At 53.2% G+C, this 18829-nt stretch overlaps 9 protein-coding genes across 9 annotated transcripts in view; 4 read left to right on the forward strand and 5 right to left on the reverse strand.

Annotated features, from left to right (window-relative positions):
* Window positions 1-488, reverse strand: part of M409DRAFT_51070 (uncharacterized protein) — a gene marked incomplete at both ends in the record, with an annotated part of 1381 nt that extends 893 nt beyond the window's left edge. Inside the window, one exon of the mRNA XM_033811707.1 lies at window positions 302-488. Within this exon, the coding sequence (XP_033671704.1) occupies window positions 302-488 (187 nt within the window). The remainder of the gene's footprint in view (window positions 1-301) is intronic.
* A 1282-nt stretch (window positions 489-1770) lies between these two features.
* M409DRAFT_51071 (uncharacterized protein) lies at window positions 1771-2619 on the reverse strand (the record flags this gene model as incomplete). Its single annotated transcript, XM_033811708.1, has 3 exons — window positions 1771-2300; window positions 2351-2449; window positions 2502-2619. 3 exons carry the CDS (start codon window positions 2617-2619, stop codon window positions 1771-1773), a joined length of 747 nt encoding a protein of 248 aa, XP_033671705.1.
* An 892-nt stretch (window positions 2620-3511) lies between these two features.
* M409DRAFT_63872 (uncharacterized protein) lies at window positions 3512-5044 on the reverse strand (the record flags this gene model as incomplete). Its single annotated transcript, XM_033815811.1, has 1 exon — window positions 3512-5044. The coding sequence occupies one exon, from the start codon at window positions 5042-5044 to the stop codon at window positions 3512-3514; it is 1533 nt and encodes a 510-aa protein (XP_033671706.1).
* Window positions 5045-5263: 219 nt separating this feature from the next.
* M409DRAFT_63873 (uncharacterized protein) lies at window positions 5264-7399 on the forward strand (the record flags this gene model as incomplete). The annotated part of the gene is made up of 1 exon (XM_033815812.1): window positions 5264-7399. The coding sequence occupies one exon, from the start codon at window positions 5264-5266 to the stop codon at window positions 7397-7399; it is 2136 nt and encodes a 711-aa protein (XP_033671707.1).
* Window positions 7400-7676: 277 nt separating this feature from the next.
* M409DRAFT_18792 (uncharacterized protein) lies at window positions 7677-9182 on the forward strand (the record flags this gene model as incomplete). The annotated part of the gene is made up of 1 exon (XM_033804646.1): window positions 7677-9182. The coding sequence occupies one exon, from the start codon at window positions 7677-7679 to the stop codon at window positions 9180-9182; it is 1506 nt and encodes a 501-aa protein (XP_033671708.1).
* Window positions 9183-10341: 1159 nt separating this feature from the next.
* On the reverse strand, window positions 10342-11574 carry M409DRAFT_51074 (uncharacterized protein; the record flags this gene model as incomplete). The annotated part of the gene is made up of 3 exons (XM_033811709.1): window positions 10342-10642; window positions 10711-10972; window positions 11124-11574. 3 exons carry the CDS (start codon window positions 11572-11574, stop codon window positions 10342-10344), a joined length of 1014 nt encoding a protein of 337 aa, XP_033671709.1.
* A 1090-nt stretch (window positions 11575-12664) lies between these two features.
* Window positions 12665-13303, forward strand: M409DRAFT_18794 (uncharacterized protein; the record flags this gene model as incomplete). The annotated part of the gene is made up of 2 exons (XM_033804647.1): window positions 12665-12996; window positions 13063-13303. The coding sequence occupies 2 exons, from the start codon at window positions 12665-12667 to the stop codon at window positions 13301-13303; spliced, it is 573 nt and encodes a 190-aa protein (XP_033671710.1).
* A 302-nt stretch (window positions 13304-13605) lies between these two features.
* On the reverse strand, window positions 13606-16428 carry M409DRAFT_18795 (uncharacterized protein; the record flags this gene model as incomplete). Its single annotated transcript, XM_033804648.1, has 1 exon — window positions 13606-16428. The coding sequence occupies one exon, from the start codon at window positions 16426-16428 to the stop codon at window positions 13606-13608; it is 2823 nt and encodes a 940-aa protein (XP_033671711.1).
* Window positions 16429-16892: 464 nt separating this feature from the next.
* Window positions 16893-18254, forward strand: M409DRAFT_51077 (uncharacterized protein; the record flags this gene model as incomplete). Its single annotated transcript, XM_033811710.1, has 2 exons — window positions 16893-17020; window positions 17090-18254. The coding sequence occupies 2 exons, from the start codon at window positions 16893-16895 to the stop codon at window positions 18252-18254; spliced, it is 1293 nt and encodes a 430-aa protein (XP_033671712.1).
* Between the last annotated feature and the right edge of the window lie 575 nt (window positions 18255-18829).

Here is an 18829-nt window from a genome sequence, read left to right on the forward strand (position 1 = left end):
TTGTTGTTGTTGTTGTTGTTGTTGTTGTTGTTGTTGTTGTTGTTGTTGTTGTTGTTGTTGTTGTTGTTGTTGTTGTTGTTGTTGTTGTTGTTGTCATTGTTGTTGTAATTGCCGTTTTGATAGTTCTGGATGCAGGAGTTGCAGTTTGGAAGATCATTTTGCATGTTCTGGGAGTTGCAGAAGCAGTCGCGGTATTGCTGGTCATCTCCGTTGTCATCTGCTGACTGATTAGATTCAATCCCGTCCATCTGGCATGCTGGCGGAACGAAGCGACTCCTAGCTGCCGATATGAGCTACTCACTGTTGTTATTATTATTGTTGTTGTTGTCATTGTCGTACTGATTGTCGCAGTTCTGAGACTGGTTGATCACATTCTGACACTGAGACTGGCACTCGTTCGGGATATCATTCTGGTCGATACTGTCCTGGCCATGGACAGCAACGAGAGCTGCGGCGAGAAGGCCAAGGATGAGCTTGAGGTTGAGCATTGTAACGACCGGGTCGAGCTAGAGGCTAAAACATGTTAGCATGTGCTCGGGACTGGAGTAGTGAACGTAAGGACCTTCAACCACCTACTTGAACTTTGGATAGACTGAGATGAAGTTGAAGGGCTGGGTTGTCGAAGGCTTGCTGGGTCGTAGCAGGGTGCTCTTATACACGCCCCGTCAGGCCGTCAAAGTTGGCGAGCCACGACATGTCCGTCCGGTCCGGTTGATGGTTGTCGGACTGGATTGTGGAAGTGCAGGACAACGCAAGCTGCCTTCCGTCGCAGCAAGAAGACCTTTTCCAAGACTCGATTCTCCAGGCTTCCCTTGCACTCCAGCGGTAGACATGGTCTTTGGCCACGAATTGTTTGTCAGACGGCTTTGAACGCAATGCGCGAGTGACGGTCGTCCAGCCGGTGCGATGTTTCAGAATATGTTGAGAACTTGGTTGCAGCCATTTCCGGAGGTATGTTTCTTCATGCCGTCTCGAGTGCACTTTGCTGTCGTCTCTACACGTTGTCATCACATCCTTCAAGCCCCGACTTCAAGCGTGAGTGTCCTCAATTCATGAATGTACTCTGCTTCTCAAGTGCCACATAGTATCGTTGCCTCATCAATGGCTTTACTTCTCCCTACTCGAGAGACACCTCGCTATACAGACACATAGCAAAAATCAAACCTCTGCATCCATCGAAGGAGTTGTATGCAAAGGCAGAACCTGATGCGTTGGCTAAAGCCCGACAACCTGAAAGATTGCAGACATACGCACAGACATACGCGTCCGCTGCAGACGTGCTGATGAAGTTGACGAAGTGAATGCAGGTTGAAGCGTGCGGTCAAGAAGCGGCAAGTGAAGTTGGGCAGGGAAGCCTCGTCTGATTGCGGCTTCTCCTCAAAAGACAGCTCATGCTCGCGGCAGTGGCACTCCACGCTTTCTTCCGTGAAGAAGTTACTGTAGCTGTTTTTCGGAGAAAATTGAATGCGTTCTGTTGTTGAGTATGAAGACGGGAAGAAGCAGTAGAGTACAGTATCACAACCGTGTTTCACGTCAGCTCGGATGTGAATGCTCCACAGCCTCGCGGAACACCACCTCATCAACCGGATTGATACATGCAATCTATTCTCGTGAAGGCAAAAGAAAGCTAGTCTGCTCAGCAAGTCAAATTTCCCCAACTCCAAACATTCTCAACATTATCGCAGGCCGTCTCTTCATCAGTCGTTCTCATCCCTTTGCTCCACACCTTCTGCCTCTCTCCCCTTCTCTCGGCAGCTCGCCCAAGGTGGTTTACATAACCACGACGCTCGCCGCAACAACCATAGCGAAAGTCGCAAGAAGAGGAATGGATTTCTGTCCAGCAGCATTTGGCCTACCATTGTCGTCTGGTCCATCGCCATCACCATCTGGGCCGTCTCTATCTCCATCAGGCGTGTCATCGACGTCAGCTTGTTGAAAGCCCGGAGATGTGCCATCGTCAGCACTATTGGTGTTTGGGTTTGTGTTTGCGGCGGTAGTGCCGGCTTGAGCAGGCTGTACATTGCCGTTTTTATTGGACTCTGGTGGTGGAGGCCCATCAAGATCGCCGTCTGCGTCGTTGTCCGCCCGAGCAGGACCGTCGAGGTCGCCGTCGCCATCATTATCAGCACGAGGTGGTGGGCCGTCGAGATCTCCGTCATTATCGTTGTCGACACGAGGAGGTGGACCGTCAAGATCCCCATCATTGTCATTGTCCACACGAGGCGGTGGAGGGCCATCGTCGTTGTCATCGACGTCAGGCGGTACAGGTCCTCCTGCAACAGCAGGACGTGGACGGCCATCTGTTCGAAGTTGTAAGTATCCGCTGCCAATCTGTGAAGAAGCCACTTACCATCATCGTCGTCCTCATCCCTATCTCCATCAGGCCCTCGATCCGGCACGGGAGGTTGAGCCTGTCCAGCCACTGGGGGCGGTGGTGCAGCAGCTTGGCCTTTTGCTGGTCAGTCTCTCTGTCTTTCAGACATTTGGATACTCTCACGTACCTTCAACTGGAGGGGCTGGGGGTTGTGCGATGTTGTTTTCATCCCTCGGACCAATGTGAAGGCCTTGTACGAGGCTAGTGGCAGCCACAAGGCCAAGAAGATGTTGGCAAAACTTCATTTTGGCACTTATAACTTAGATTCGGATGTTTTAAGTTTCGATCGAATTGAATGAAACTCTTCTAGCAATCTTCTCAGCACCTATATCACATCTTCGCAAGGTTACTTATACCTCTCTTCCCCAACTCCTCACCAACACAACCGCCTCAACCCCCCATCACGATCCCAAATCTAAGCCATGTTTCGCAACAACACAGAACTCCAACAAGACGCAGCCAAGCAGTCCATCACAGCCTTCGAGTGGCTTCATCAATATCTTGGCTGCAACATTTCAGTATACACATACCTCCCATCAACCACTGTCAAGCTGAACTACACGGTCCATCCCAATCTCCTCGATACACAGCCACAAAGTCGTAGTCTCGTGAGGTATCCTCATGACGATTGAAGGGGGGCTTGAAGCGTTTCATAAGCTTTGGGAGCTGGGCAGAAAGGAGTCGTGAGGGCTGGGTGGGTTGAACAGGTGTTGGCGCGAGTGACAGTGCATGTTAGTGGTGCGGAGGGAGGGGACGTTGATATGCGCCAAGCCGCTGAAGGTCGAGGAGCCGGTCGAGGAGCCGATGCAAAGAGGTGCGTACGTATGCGATGCTGATCCGTGAGCTTCGTGTCAAGGGTATTTGCAAGGCCGTCCTGGTATGTGAAAGTTTGTTTGATGACCCCTGCAGTTGATCATCCTCTCACGTGAATGGAACCATGACGGACGACAGAGCTCAATAGCAGTGACCATGAGAAGCCTTTTGCATTTTCCTCTTGTTGACGCCGGAGTGTGAGACCAAGAGTCCAGCCTACGGATGGGAGTAGACTAAGTGCAATCGAAATGCTGAGAAAAGTTCATAATTCATGCCAAAAGGGTATCGAGCTTGCTTCGCGCCAAATGCCAACAAACTGACATTCTACGACCCGGTCTTGGCCGCAGTCTTGTATCTGCTGCTGACTCTTGCCTCGCCAAGGCCCTTTCGAACCTCGTCGAGCTGAGCCATGCCACCCTGCGGCGCACCACGCTTGACTCTCTTCCCCAGCTTTCCAGTCTTGCTGTAGTTGCCAAGGAAGTCATCCATGATACCGTCGAAGTCGCTCCTCATCAGCTGCGGTGCTTCTGAATCTGTTGCCTTGGAGTAGCTTGAGACACCGCTGACGCCGCTGAGTCCAGACATGTTGGAGTACTTGGATACTTTGGAGGCCTTGGAGAGACCGGTCATGCCGGATGCCATTGAGCCATTGTCGGCCAGGTAGTCGTCTTCTTCCTCTTCTGGGAACTCTTCTAGAGAGTATGCTGCCTCCAGCTTGTCGAATCTCTCGTCCAGCGTCGTCAGCGGATCTGTGCGTGCCAAAGATGAAGATGTCATGGAGTAATTAGTAGTAGAGGTTTTGGCACCCTTGCGTTTCTTCCTGCGGCCTGTGGCGAGTGACGAGAGCGCCGAAGATTCGAGCGTTGATGGAGCAAATGCACCGTCTTCCTTGTCTGCCTTGTCCACTTTTGCTGCTGATTTGAACTTTTTGAACTCATCTAACCAAGCACCTTCGGTTGGATCAGCTGAAGGCACCGCTTGCGGATCTTCAGGCGGTTTCGCATCTTCTCCGTCTGGGAGTGGTAGATTCGGATCGGGAAGATGTGAAGCTTTGGGCGAAGCAGGCGCTTTGATGGTGTCATCACTCTCCCAGCCCTCATCCTCCTCGTCGAACAACTCTTGCTCTGCCAACCGTTCCCACTCGTCTCTCTCGACCTCGTAGCCTTCGTTTGTGAGCTCGGCGAATATATCTTCCTCATCGTCCACATACTCCTCATCTTCCAGGGCCTCCAGCACTTCTCGCAATCTGGGGTCCATGTCCGGCTGAAATCCAGCAATCTCGTCAGGCACATCTTGCTGGTCTTGATAAGATCGCTTCTGCACAAACTCGCTTGGCAGGACTTCCTCAGGTAGCAGACTTCGTGCGACACTGCTTGTCATGCTGCTGGCACCCACACTCTGAGTGTCTTCCAAGTCCATATTCCTCAGCGCATCTTCCAGTCTCTGCTTTTGCTTCCCCTTGCCCTCGTCTGGCTTTTTCGCCTCAACCCAGGTGACTGCACCCTCGCCAGTCCCCAGATCTCGCATATGCTGCATGTAGTCGTACTCGGTATCGTCGTAGAAAACGCCATGTTGCGCGGCTTCTCCCTCGTTTTTGCGCACATTCATGCCAAACTCATCCTCGAGATCTCCACGTTGCTTCGTCTTCTTGCTGCGATATGAGGCACCACTGTACATCGAGCCTGCGCTTGAATAAGCGTAGTCATCATCCTGTGGCCGTCGCAATTGCGCCTTCTCGACTTCAGCGAAGACCATCGAGGGCGCATTTTCGTCGTGGATGAGGGGGTCATTTTGGGCGCGATGGAGGAGCTGGAAATGGGTGGCATTTTTCTTGTCGATGAACTTGCGTCGAGGCATGTTGGGCGGTGTGTGTATTTGTGTGGTGGTAGTGTTCTGGGCGAAGTTTTATTTTAGGCGGAAATCCATTCAAGTGTCGTCGCCAATTTCTCACCAAATTTTGGTGGCGGTGCGTCATTCTTAACCGATAAGATAAGCCGCGAATTACCAAGCGGCCTCTTTAAACAATCCTCTCTTCCTCTCACACCAACTCAACAACATTCACCAAACGCCGCCGAAATGGTGTTACCGAAGAGCAAGAACGCCGTCGGGCTGGGCAACAGTCTCATGAACGACCGGTTCGGCAAGGGAAAGTCGAACATGCATCGCGGGAACCAGTCGAGCAAGGCCATCACGCGAACCGACGCCCACGGAAATGAGTATATTACCAACGAGAAGAAGGAGGCTGAATGGGTCAAGATGCGAAGTGTCACAGAGCAAGGCGCGCTCGACGAGTTCCTTGCGACCGCAGAATTGGCTGGCACAGACTTCACGGCGGAGAAGATGAACAACGTCAAGATCATTCATACCGACCAGAAGAATCCGTACCTTCTGAGTCGCGAAGAAGAGAGAGGCGTGGTCAGAAAGCAGAATGCAAAGCGGGCGCGTCTGACAGTCCCTCGGCGACCACCGTGGGACGAAAACACGACGGCAAGAGAACTGGACGAGAGGGAGAAGGAGGCACTCTTGCAGTGGCGACGAGGCTTGGCAGAGCTACAGGAGGTCGATGATCTGCTCATGACACCTTTCGAGCGAAATCTGGAAGTGTGGAGGCAGTTGTGGCGTGTGATTGAAAGATCAGATCTCGTGGTACAGATTGTGGACGCGAGAAATCCGCTTCTATACCGATGCGAAGATCTGGAGCGTTACGTCAAAGAACTGGATGGAGGAAAGAAGAGGAATTTGCTTCTTGTCAACAAGGCAGATATGATGACCTTGGAGCAGAGGCGAATCTGGGCCGAGTTCTTCCATGAGAGAAATATCGCGTTTAGGTTCTTTTCGGCCGAGCTGGCAAGGGAAATGAACGAAGCGAGAGAGGACGGACATGAAGAAGTTGGCCACAGGAACGCATTCGATCAGTTGCAAGACGAGGGCGAGGATGATGAGGATGATGAAGATGAAGAATATGAAGATGACGAGGATGACGAGGATGACGACGATCAAATCCATGATAGTGACGTCGAGGAGGAAATCGAAGAAGCAGATGGAAATGTCCTCGCAAAGGAGGCAAAGAAGATTGATCTCCAAGACCAGGCTGAGGACGACGAGGAGTGGGCTGACGAAGAAAGCGTCGATCCAGAACCCAACGCCGTTCCCCACTCCGACCCTACGCATCTTTCTCTCGAGGAGTCAGTTCGTATCTTGACGACTGAAGATCTCGAAGCACTCTTCCTTGAGCACTCGCCCGCAGCACCTGCATCTTCAGATCCCGATTCTCCACAACGAAAAACGTCAATAGGACTAGTTGGCTATCCCAACGTCGGAAAGTCGTCCACCATCAACGCTCTCCTAGGCGCAAAGAAGGTGTCCGTCTCCGCGACCCCAGGTAAGACAAAGCACTTCCAGACTATCCACCTGTCGCCACGAGTCATCCTCTGCGATTGTCCTGGTCTCGTCTTCCCCAATTTCGCGACCACCAAGGCGGAGCTTTTGTGCGCTGGTGTGTTGCCAATTGATCAGATGCGAGAATACACCGGCCCTGCGGCTCTTATCGCGCAACGTATTCCCAAGCACTTCCTCGAGGCTATATATGGTATCAAGATCATCACACGACCTCTCGAAGAAGGCGGTACTGGGACGCCTACTGGAGAAGAAGTGCTTCGATCCTTTGCGAGAGCTCGGGGTTTCTGGACCACAGGTCTTGGTCAGCCGGACGAAAGCCGTGCGGCAAGGACTGTGTTTAAGGATTACGTGAAAGGCAAGCTGCTTTACTGCCACCCGCCACCGACTTCTCCACCGATTGATGGCAAACACTTCAACCGGGAACTCTACGACTTGGCTCATCTACCTCAAAAGCGTCGAGCGCAATTGGCTGCATCCGATATCATGTCTCTGACAGGCAGCGAGGATCCTTCGCTCATGGACGCTGAATCTGAGATTGCAGCTTTACCTCAACCACAGGGCAGGAAAGGCACGAGCCTGGACAAGGCGTTCTTCGCTCAAGGCCAGGGAGACGGCAATGTTGTTCGACCGTTCCATTACAAGTACAGCGAACAAGGGAAGCAGTTGACGGGACGAAAGCTGAAGGCCGTGACTGCGCTGGAGAAGGGTCTCGACCCTGCGGAAGTCCGAATGAACTCGAAGAAACACAACAAGGCAAACAAGAAGGCAGCGAAGAAGGTGCGAGCGCCTGGTGTAGCAGCATATGATGAATGAGAGAAGGCTGGTCTTCATCGACGTTGTACCAGCTGTCGGCCTGGAGTGGACTGAACTGCGGTGCATATAGCATTCGCATCGGGTTCGAGTACAATGGACCGTGTTCAGGCAATCCTCCTCGAACTCTCCACACGACCTCAATGTGTAAAAGGAGCAGACCAGGGTCGGCCCGATGACTAGCGCGGCTGCCTATTCAGACGTATAAGAACCATCATCTTCTCCCACCCTCTTTTCATCTGCTCGTCCCCAGATATCCGACCCTTTTAAAGTCGTGAGAATGAACTCATTATCTCTCGAATCTCTGACCAACGAGCTCTTTGAATACGTCGTCTCCTATTTACAACTGAACGACATTAAGAATCTTCGCCTCGCGAGCAGGTCAACAGCGTACAAGGGAACACAAGACACCTTCAGGTCCTTCTTCAGAGCTAAGCATGTTGACCTTATTAAATCAGACTTGAGCTCGTTTGTCCGTTTGACATCGCATAATGGGCTAGGCTGCCGCGTTGAGGACTTGACTCTCGTGGGCGTAGTGTACAACCCCTTTGCGCTGCAAAACATTGTCAAGAACGGGTACAGGTATGCTAGGAAGAAAGAGCTCGCCGAAAACCACCAGCTACAAGGCAGACGACTCTCGTGCACGGAAGTAGAGATAAGCAAGGCCAGAGGCGATCTCGAAACGATGAACCGCCGTCAAGCGGAGGATGAGGATCTTCAAAGACAAGCGTCCGATGTGCTCCTACTCAGGGATGCGTTCACAAATCTGGCTATGCAGAAACGAAGTGGCTTGAGAAAACTATCACTGGAGGTCATGGTTTATCGAGACGACATGGCAACCAAACTTCCACCTTCGGACGTCAAATGCTGGAAATGGATAATCGAAGCTGCGTCGAGAGTTTTTCAGATTACATTTTCTTGCCTCCGTGACACACAAGTACCCATCCATCTTCTGGACATCTTCCACAAGAAACCCGTCTCCCTGGCCTGCAGTATGCCGTGCGAAACCCTGAGCCCGTTCGACTTCAACGTCCCGACCTTTGCGCCTGTATTTTCCGGACTCAAGACCATGCTCATCAGCGTTTCCGACCCAATTGTCTGTGGAGACGAGTACCAAGCTCAGGGCTGCGGCGACCCCGAGCAACATCTCGACTTCGCTTTGGTAAACCAGAAGCGGGATCTCGTTCCGTTGCGGGCTCGGATTCAGGACGAGACGAGCTACAGTAACTTCACGAAGATGCTGCAGCTTTGTCAGGAGCTGTTAGAGCTCGACCTATCTGGCTACGTTCTACTTTCAACGGTCCACGACTTGGAAGATAGGAAGGAGACGATGAGAGCACAGTACATGCACTACATGTCGCGCATGCCGCCTCTTCCTCATCTGCGTAAATTGCGACTAGCAGGCCTCCCCGTCAACGATCACGAGCTGGTCAATTTCCTCAAAAACCACAGCACCAGGCTAAGAGATGTCGAGTTGAACAACGTGTCCATCGAGAGAGGGTCCTTCAAGCCGGTGTTTTACTGCTTGACAGGCAAGCATATGAGCCTTGAAGTCATTCACCTCGAAGATCTCACGGAGAGGGATCGATTGCTCCAGTACGAAGGCGAGTTTGAGCAGAAGTTCACAAGAATCAGTGGCGACTATGCTCGGAGGAACGTGATGCGACGGTGGGGAGAGGATACGAAGAAGGAGATCGAGTACTATTTGTATGAGGGGAGATCGATTGATACGGGGAGGGTGAGGGTGTGGAGGCAGAGAAGGAAGCTGGAGTTTGGTGGGAGGTGAACAAGGGTATGGACGGCACGTCGACACAAATTCGTAGAACACATGACTACTAAAAACTCATGCCATCGTCTGACCATGCCTGGAGTTGCAGAATTGGATTTTTTACCCAAGGGTCATCCATCCAGGAGACATCCGTCCCGGAATTGTACACAGGTCCAGCAGCTCGCTCGCGGTTAAAGCGCTCGCGTCTCGCATCGCGAAAGGAAAATAACCCCCAGCGCTCCCTTCACAAGATTCGTTGTGCTGCACATCGAAAGGACCCAGATGCAATTATCGTGGTGGTTGGGCCAACTTGGGGGATCTTCTTGTTTCGCTGGAATCGGTCCCCGGCAACCCAAAGGACCGATCACTGATGCGCTGCTCGCGGTCCAGCCGGCTGGCAGCTTTCTGCTCACGCTTGAAGATCCATGATATCTGATGGTCAGCTGAAGAATACCATTTACGGGATGGAAGACTGACCGGCAGCCGACTCCATCCTTGACGCATGAGCTGCAAGCAGCGTCTCTCGAATGACTCCGAACAACCAGGTCACACTTCACCTATTACCGTGAACTGTCAGCACTCGAGTGACCGAGGTACTGCTCTCAGAGTTTCTACTTTTTGTTCAGGGCCTGACAGGCAAACTCGGCGGGCACGTTGGCGGGCGAGATATATGCACAGCCGAACGTGACCAGCGAAAAGGTGAGCTCGCTAGGGACAGAGTGAAGATTGCGCGTATTTCGGCACCGTCTACTGTACAGAAAACCAAAAAGCGTGATCTGAGAAAAAAATCAAAGGCAACTTCTTGAGAAGCATAGAGAACTGGTCGTTCTTCGTCTATCGATAGTCATCCTGCCGTCTCACGTCTAGCCGATAGCCGACAGCCTTGTCGCAGCCGGGCTGCTTAAACGGCGGCTTAATACATCAGCTGCCCGTTGAGGGAACGTATGCTTAACGGGCTAATTTGCTTAGTTATTGGTTGAATTGGGGTCGGTATTTGCGTTAATTAATCAATGAAAACAGACCAAGTTGATTGACTGATGCCACCACTGCGTCTTAATAGATAAATCACTTTCCAAAGCACCCAGCTCTGCCGCGTAGATCTTTAATTTATCTGCCTCGAGCGAGGAACATGGTACACGAGCTCAATTCTCCAATAACCACCTGAAATCTCGCAGTCCTACCCAAGAACTTCATATGGCAGAAAAGAAGCTGGAATGTCGGTTCCGCCGCCTGTAGGATCCGTCCCATTTTCAAAGAATGCAAGCATCTGTTGGGAAATGTCCTCTGGCACATGGTCTTGGAATATTGCGAACGCTCGACTCCCGATCCTCAGCTCGTTAACGGCAGTTTCGGTGCAATTGTCTTGAGTCGCACGCTTGGCGCCTGTCGATTGGAGCCACTCTGCACCGGTGGCATTGGCTTGAAGACAGAGATTGCTGCCAAATTCGGTATCGACAGAAGTGCCGGTACATCCGCCACTGGCCCCATTATACAAAATGCCTTGCGCAGATTAGCAGAGTTCTGTACTGCTACCCCAAACACTTACCGTAGACCTAGCACGTGCTTGGCTTGATAGGTCTGCTGAAAGGGTCTGATCATGAAGATTAGTGATGGCAGGGCAATGAGAATGACGATGGAGGCCCGATCATCTAAATGCATCAGCGGGTCGCCGGCTCCACGACCGACTCCAAGGGTTCTTATCACGATGTATGCGCTCTTATTTTGGCGATCTTGCCACAGCTCCCTCGAAGACCGCGAGTTGTTCTTCCCAGGAGCGGGTGCTCCATTTGACGAAGCTGGCCTGGCCACTGGCGTTGTGCGAGTCAGACGACGATGCAGATGCTCCTTCATGCAAATTTCATCACCCTAGGCCCCAACGCCTCGCAGGACACGGCTCGCTTCTGGAGGCAATTAGCTGGAATGCAGACTACTTCGTCAAATGGATCAAAAAGTTCGCACTGGAAGATATCAAATCTTTTGTGCTGAACACGCGAGTGATTGATGAGCTGGTGTGATATGACCGGCAGACTGCACCAGTTGGTATAAACGCGGTCGTAAGAATGGAAGAGTCACTGCTTTGTTCGCGGGAGATGGGATGCTCTACAAACGTCTTCTGGGCGATCTTAGGACTGAACACTTTGATATTCGGTATAATAGCTCGAACAGATTCAGGTTCCTGGGGAGCGGCTTTACGGCTTTGGAGATGGATCCGGAGAGCGATCTCGCGTGGTATGTAGAGTGCTGAGTGCTTGGTGAGAAGAGCTTGGTTTTTCGGAATGCAGAGACAGTTGTTCTTCGTGGCCCACAATTCACAGTGAACTTTGGTGCTGCTGACATCAGGCTCTTGGAAAGCCTTCTCAGCTTGGTCGTTGACAATGTGCAAGTGATTAGCTTTCACCTCCTTCTTCATTTACTCGCCCACACGATATCTAAAGACCTCCCTAGACCTCGATTCGCGCAAGATAGCTGTTCTTGCCCGATGTTGTTTCCCATGTCTCAATACAAACAACTCGGAAGCCTAACCTATTTCTGTTCGCCAGATGGTGCAAGTGTTCAAGGGATTTGCACGCATCTCTACGACCATCCGTCGAGGTTTCGAATGAAACCAAGCCGCCGCTTTACCCCAAAATGGCAGATATCCTTGCAAAACGACCGCCCTTGAGCCGCTCCGCTCTGCCAGAATGTTCAACGACAAGGCTACAGCTGGGAGACTTTCCCGGGACGACAAAAGTCCACACTCCGCACACCATCATTCGTCATTCTTCCACGCACACTAGCAAATGTCTCTCCGAATAATACTCCCGTTCCCAACGCTCACGCCAGCGACAACGTGACGTCGGACTTCGAATCCCGATCCAGACCTGCCGGAAAAGATGAGTCAGCAGAAGTCGACGTCGGCGGTGTCCAGTTTGGGAGTTGCCGCTCAGCTGCTCGACCTCACTACATCTCACAGCGTCCCGCCGCGGCATTGTGCACCTCATCACCAACCCCGCGAAAAGGTACGGAGTGACGTCGCTGCATGCCAGCTCCCGCAAGCTTTCGATATCCAAGCCACGGAAAAGCCCTTCAGAGCTTGGGAGGAATCCATTGGGAGGTAGGGTGCGAAGTGTCTGTCTGGAGGTGGTGTGATGCTATCTTGTTTGTTTGCTGCTGATCTACCCTCCCGTGGTCTAACCAAGCATTCCCACGCACTGCATGAGGAAGAAGGAAGAAGCCGTAGGCACTGCAAGGCGGCGCCGATCATAGATACCTTTCACTTTCAGCACGGTCCTTTCCTATTTCTACTTCCTCCATTACGTTTCCTTCTTTCCTCTTCCAAGAACTCCGCCGTGGAGCACATACCTCTTCCTCTTTCAACCTCACTCACCGCAGGCGGTATTGCTCTTCCTGGAGGATCGAGCCCGATGTCCGACACTCCCTCCCTTCACACATAAAAACAAAGAACTTCAGGACCCTCAGAAAAATCAAACAACACCCCAACACCCATCTCCACCCCAAAAATGGCCGGCGCAATCTTCCACACCCCACCCACCTTCGTGCCCGCATACAGCCCCCGCGACGACGCCCGCCGAGCCCACCAGAACCAGCACCAACACCAAGACCTCCTCATCGACACCTCCGTCCCACCCATCCCCACGCACAACAACAGCGCCCTCGCCGCGCACCGCAACCCCCGCTCCATCCGCACGCGCAGCCTGCCCTTCGGCGCCGGCGTCGTCTTCGAACGAGACCTCCCCGCGCCCTCGGATGACGATATCATAATCGTCACGGTGCGGCTGCAGAATCCCTTCCGGCGGTCGTCGATTGAAGGGGCGGAGTCACTACCCTCTCGGTAAACCCCACTCCCTACCCAACAAACAACCCCTCTCCTCCCATCTAACATGTGTGTATTCTCTAGCCCCCCACCCCGCTCCTTCCTCCGCCGCCTCTCGACCCGCATGAACATCGACCACAGCGCGGAGAAAGAGGAGCGCTACAAAGCCATCAAGATGCCGCGGCGGGAGTATAAGAAGTATTTCGCGCGGGATAAGGAGGGGAATTATGCGGGGACCGAGGAGGAGAGGGGGTGGGATGAGGAGGAATTGACCAGGTGTTATGGGGAGTATCAGAATGTGCCGTTGCATAGTATTCTTTGTTGAGTGGGAGGAGGGTTGTGGGATGGATTTTGGGGTTGGAAGGGGAGGAGGATGTATAGTGGAGGGTGCTGGGTTCGATGAGATCTGGAGCAGTGGATGGAGGGCGAGCAGGAATGTACCAATAAGGAGGAACTTCTTGCCCGAGAGAAAGCTTCGTAACGAAGAGATGTAATACCCAACACTGAAGAGGTAATCCAGAACATAAGAATCGACCGATCGCTATCCAAGGGTATCTAGAAGCCAACGCCAATGCCATCAATTCAATATCATTCACACCGCCAAGAGCCGACTCACATCAAGACGCACTACATCACGACACATTTATCGTTCTCGGCATCCTTGACCGTGGCCGCTTGATTCATTCGACCGGGATAAGCCGGCGCAGGACCTGAAGGGCCAATGTCAGGATTCATCTGACTCGAGCGTCTCTGCAGTCTATTACCTGAAGGCCGTCGGCCATGCCCAGGGGAACCTGGGATGCTGTTGACGGAAGTAGTACTCTGCTGCCCGTACGCCGACTGCTGTCTACGCAGGGCGTCCAAGGTGTTGAGTGGGTTTCCTTGCGAGGGCGGCGCGGTGGCTCCTGCAGGTCGGTATGGCCTGTCAGAAGCACTTTGTTCGTAGGATGGCGGTGCGTCTGGATCTTCGTTTTGGGCCGGTCGATGAACCGCAGGACGTGCCTGGGGCGCACTGCTCTGTCTGTTCCTGCCTTCACTGATGGGAATGTTTGTCTGGCTTGTTCGTGGAGATCGTTGATTTCGCCGAGGTGGAATTGCTGGAGGTCGTTCGTTCTCGTTGGAAAGGAATTGTTCTGACAGCTGCTGTTCCCGTCTGCGGCGCTCTTCAACTTGTCTTTGGTGGTCTTCTTCCTCTTCTTGGAGCTGAAGTGCAAGTGCCAGGTCATGATCCTCCTGCTCGCTTGCTGTGCGTGGTGGTCCGTTGTTTGCCGCACCTGCATTTGGTTCCGTATGGGAAAGGGGCCGTGGTCCAGGCAAGGGAGGGGGCGCTTCTTCCGCAGCGCCGTTCTGCGCTGACTGCCGCTTATTTCGATACCTACTCTGTACCGTCTGCCTGCCTTCATTCCCTCCAGCGGAGCTGCTCTGGTTCATCCTCGAGTCCGAACCATGGCTCACAGTGCGGAGGTCGCCACTAAACATCTCACTTGCAGCACCATTCACGTCAACCAGACTCTCCCACACGATTTCGTCATGTGAGCTGTATCCGGCATCCGTTACCAGCGTCATCAAGGCCCCATGTCTGGGCTCCTTGTACAGTGTGCTGAAGTGATCGTTGCGAAACAAGATTGCGATTTGTCCTGGCTTGAGACTTCGAGAGATGGTTTCCAAGCCATAGTCTGTGAGCTGAGTTGGCCATGTTTGCAAGAAGCTCTTGATTGTGTGAATGTCTTCGAGGGTCTGTTGCTCCTGGAAACTTAGACCTTCAGTTCGCAATTTATCTTCAAGCTCTGCTTCAGCGAATTGGATGTTCTGGGCGTCTTCAAATGAGGGTGCACTTCGATTGAAAGCAGCATAAGCAGGGGTATCTTTCGGTGCGGTCCAGCCGTGGATCAAAGGCACGTTGAATGTGCTGTATAGTCGCATTTCCCTCGTCTCCTCGAAACAGCCGGGCTTGTTCTGTGAGCGTTCAGAAGGATGCAGGCTGTGCAATTCCGGTGGGTGGCCATCTAACGATCCTCGTGGCGTGGTTGCTGGTGTTATAAAGCGAGGGTTGACGTTCATGCCTGTATGCAATGCCAGCAAGAAAGCATACAAGTCACCTACGTCAGGTAACTGATGGGCAGTATCACCTCTGCGTCCCGACATGAGCTCGTCAAACACAGCGTCCAGTAACAACCCCAGACTGACTTGTTCTCGTGTTCGCAGGGTCTCAACTAGTGCAGTGTCCAAATTCTGTGGTGTTGATAGTACAAGAGCGTTGACCAGTGCTAGTAGTGGACAAGGTCCATTAGCGTTTTGTGTAAGAATGGGCGATCTCCGCATGCCAGCCTTGCCCGACGACGAGTCAAACCAGTTGACATGCTTGATCTGGTAGTGTTCGCTCCTTTGCCGCCGATCTCGAGTGTTTGGCGTCTCTGGGACTGAGCCTGGGGATTGCGGGGTGGGAGCTTGGGTAGATATTGGAGGAGGTCTAGGTGGCTCAGCGTGGTCAATCAAGGGACCGGCACTTGCTGGAGTCGGCGGGGCCTGCTGTGATGGAGGTGGACCAGGAGGAGGCTCGTATTCGGATATCGGTCTGGGGGCGATAGGAGACAACGCTTCTTTTGGTGGGGCCGCAGGAGGCGCATGTCCTTCATCGTCAGACCAGGGATTCGTGGATGGAAGAGCAGGCGGTATAGGTTGTGAAGGATGAGGAAATGGTGACTGCCCTTGCTGAGGTACTGGTAACACTTCAGCAGTCTCATATGATGCTGCAGTCCCTGCCGACGTCCTGCTCTCGCCCAAGGACAGTTTTGACAGCTCTTCTGTAGGCGATCTTATGGTAGGCAACTCTACAGGTGGTACAGGCGGCGGTGCACTGGGCGGTTGCGGAGGAGCATAGGATGGTTGGTGTGGGTGACTTTGCACAGGCTGTTCCCACACTTTCTGGCTGTTGTCGACATGTCCGTTCGCCTGCGTAGTCTTCTGTAGGTATGGGTTGTTCGATTCCAGCTGCCAAGGATTACTCTGGGCTTCCTCCTCGTACTGTTTGCTTTCCTGCGCTCTTGTACCGACGACAGCCCCATTCGCCGGCCCAGGCCTCAGAGCAGCGGGCAGCTCATTATCCTTCTTGCCATCTGCTCCCTCTTTATCATTCTGCTGACTGTTCCTGAGCTTCAAGGGCGAAGGGACATCGACATAGTCCTCGCCGGTTTCGTCGTCCCTCTCTGTGCCATCCGAGTCCCACGTCCCATGCGAGCTAACATCTGAGTCTCTTCTCGGCCTCTTCTGGGCCTCGTCCATATCGATCAGGTCAAACGCCGGGCTGTTCTTCAAGTCTTGGGAGTAGACGCTACTGGACGTCTTGGCCGACTCGGCGGTGGGCGTCTGGGGGTAAGGAGGAGCGGCATTGGCAGGGTTCGTCGCCTGAGCGGTGGAGATGGTCGGGGCGACGGGCTTCCTGGTAACCATGTTGGGTGTATGGAGGGCGGGAGAGTCGCACGTGAGGCGGTGGTGCTGGGATGTTTCTGTATACAGCTGCCTACGGCTGCGGATAGACTTTCACCGTCGAACAGGCGGGGAAGGCATGTGAATGATGGTTCGGGCAGGCGCGGTGGAGGTTTTGTGTCGACCAGGCGGCAGTATTCGGTGAGGGATACGACGGTGAAGCTGCTCTCCGCGGCGAAGTCGTGTGTGAGGCGTGCGAAGGAATATTAGTCGATGCAGTGAGCTTGCGCGTTCGCCGCAGCTTCCTCAACGTCCAAGCCAGCCAGCAAGCGAAGCAGCAAGCATCACCGTGCTGCGCCTTGCTGCGTCATTGTGTGGCGGCCAGGACCGTTTCCCCACGATGGTGTGGCGCAGGCGTAGAAAAAGTCACTTCACTTGCAGAAGACTACGACTTTTTAACATGTGACAGCCTGATCACACACCACAACATGGCGGACAAGCTACGGATCTTACTCATTGGCAATGGCGGCCGTGAGCACACCCTCGCCTGGAAGCTCGCCCAGAGCAGCCGCGTCGAGGAGATTCACGTAGTACCCGGCAATGGAGGCACGGCTGGGTAGGTTCCACTAGCAGAGGTCAACAGTGCCCTTCAAGTCGCACACGATACAAGCTGACTGTCTGATAGTGTTCCCAAATGCAAGAACATTGCCTCAGTCTCGGCGGAAGACTTTCCCGCACTCGTCCAATATGCCAGATCGAACAACCTCAACTTCGTCGTTCCAGGCCCAGAAGCACCCCTCGTTGCTGGTGTCACCGATTACTTCAAGAAGAACTTGCCAGATGTTCGTGTTTTCGGTCCAAGCGAGGCGGCTGCACGCATGGAAGGTAGCAAGACGTTCTCCAAAGACTTCATGAAGAAGCACAACATTCCCACGGCACGATACGAGAACTTCACCAGCTATGATTCTGCGAGGGCCCATCTCGATCAGATTGACTATTCAGTGGTGATCAAAGCGGATGGTCTGGCTGCGGGCAAGGGTGTCATCATACCACAGACCAAGCAAGAGGCGGAGAAGGCTCTGAAGGACATCATGCTGGACAAGGAATTCGGTGCGGCTGGCAACAGCGTCGTCATTGAGGAGTTTCTTGAGGGTGACGAGATCAGCATCTTGTCGCTCTCAGATGGCAAAGCTATTCTGTCGCTACCCCCGGCACAAGACCACAAGCGGATAGGCGACGGCGACACGGGGCCAAACACTGGTGGCATGGGCACGTATGCGCCAGCACCGGTTGCTACCAAGGACATTCTCAACGAGATTGAGAGGACTGCACTTCAACCCACCATCAAGGGCATGCGTGATGAGGGCATGACCTTCGTTGGCTGTCTCTTCACCGGCTTCATGCTGACGAAGAATGGCCCGAAAGTGCTGGAGTACAACGTCCGCTTCGGCGATCCCGAATCCCAGTCTTGCCTCACCCTTCTCAAGTCAGATCTTGCCGAGCTGATGGTAGCATGCACCGAAGGTACCCTCTCATCCAAGTCAATGGACATTGCAGCTCAGAGCGCTTGCACCGTGGTGGTCGCGGCTGGTGGCTACCCTGGTTCCTACCCCAAAGGCACTCCAATGCAAGTCGAGGATGCTCACGAAGATGCTGGACTGTACTACTTCCATGCTGGCACATCGATCAAGGATGGCAACTTGGTGACGAGCGGTGGACGGGTCATTGCTGCAACCGCGACCGGCAGCACGCTTCGAGACGCGGTTGACAATGCATACAAGGGCGTCCAGGGGATCAAGTTCGAAGGAATGCAGTACCGCAAGGATATTGCTCATCGTGCGCTTCGGTGAAGCGATGCCGACTATCAATCAACGAGCTCCTAGAAATCGTCCAAGAGTAAGGTCGTGCGCAATGGTAATTGGCCCTGATCCAGTTTATCGACCTGGCCGCTCGCAAAAGTTGTCGATGATTTCATCTTTGAGGCGGGACAACATTTCACCTTGCCTCTCTCAGGCTACTCGCCAGTGTCAAAGACTCGTAGAGGCCCACACTTCTTCCAAATGTCCGCTTCAGGTACGGAAATCAACGAATTCGTCTGCCCTTAAGTCCGATTACCGTTCCTCTATCCACTCGAAGCCTTCGTCCACTGCGAGTATATACTGCATCTAACTGCAGTCTGCTTGTCCTATAACTCGTGTAGACCCTCAAACACTGACGTTGCAGGATGAGCCCTTTTGGCACCGTATGGTTCCAGGATGACCAAGCTGCGCTTCTCAACTTCAGCCTTTCTTGAGCAATATCCCGGTCTGGCAAAAGCTGTAGCGGCTGGCCCTGCAACACAAAAGAGGGCAGTGAACCACATTCGCAACCGCAAGCTCTCTTGCTTTTTTTCACACCTAGGCGACGAGACTCTTATTACCAATCA

Source organism: Zasmidium cellare, assembly GCF_010093935.1.
Source record: "Zasmidium cellare ATCC 36951 unplaced genomic scaffold M409scaffold_6, whole genome shotgun sequence".
NCBI classification, from domain to species: domain Eukaryota; kingdom Fungi; phylum Ascomycota; class Dothideomycetes; order Mycosphaerellales; family Mycosphaerellaceae; genus Zasmidium; species Zasmidium cellare.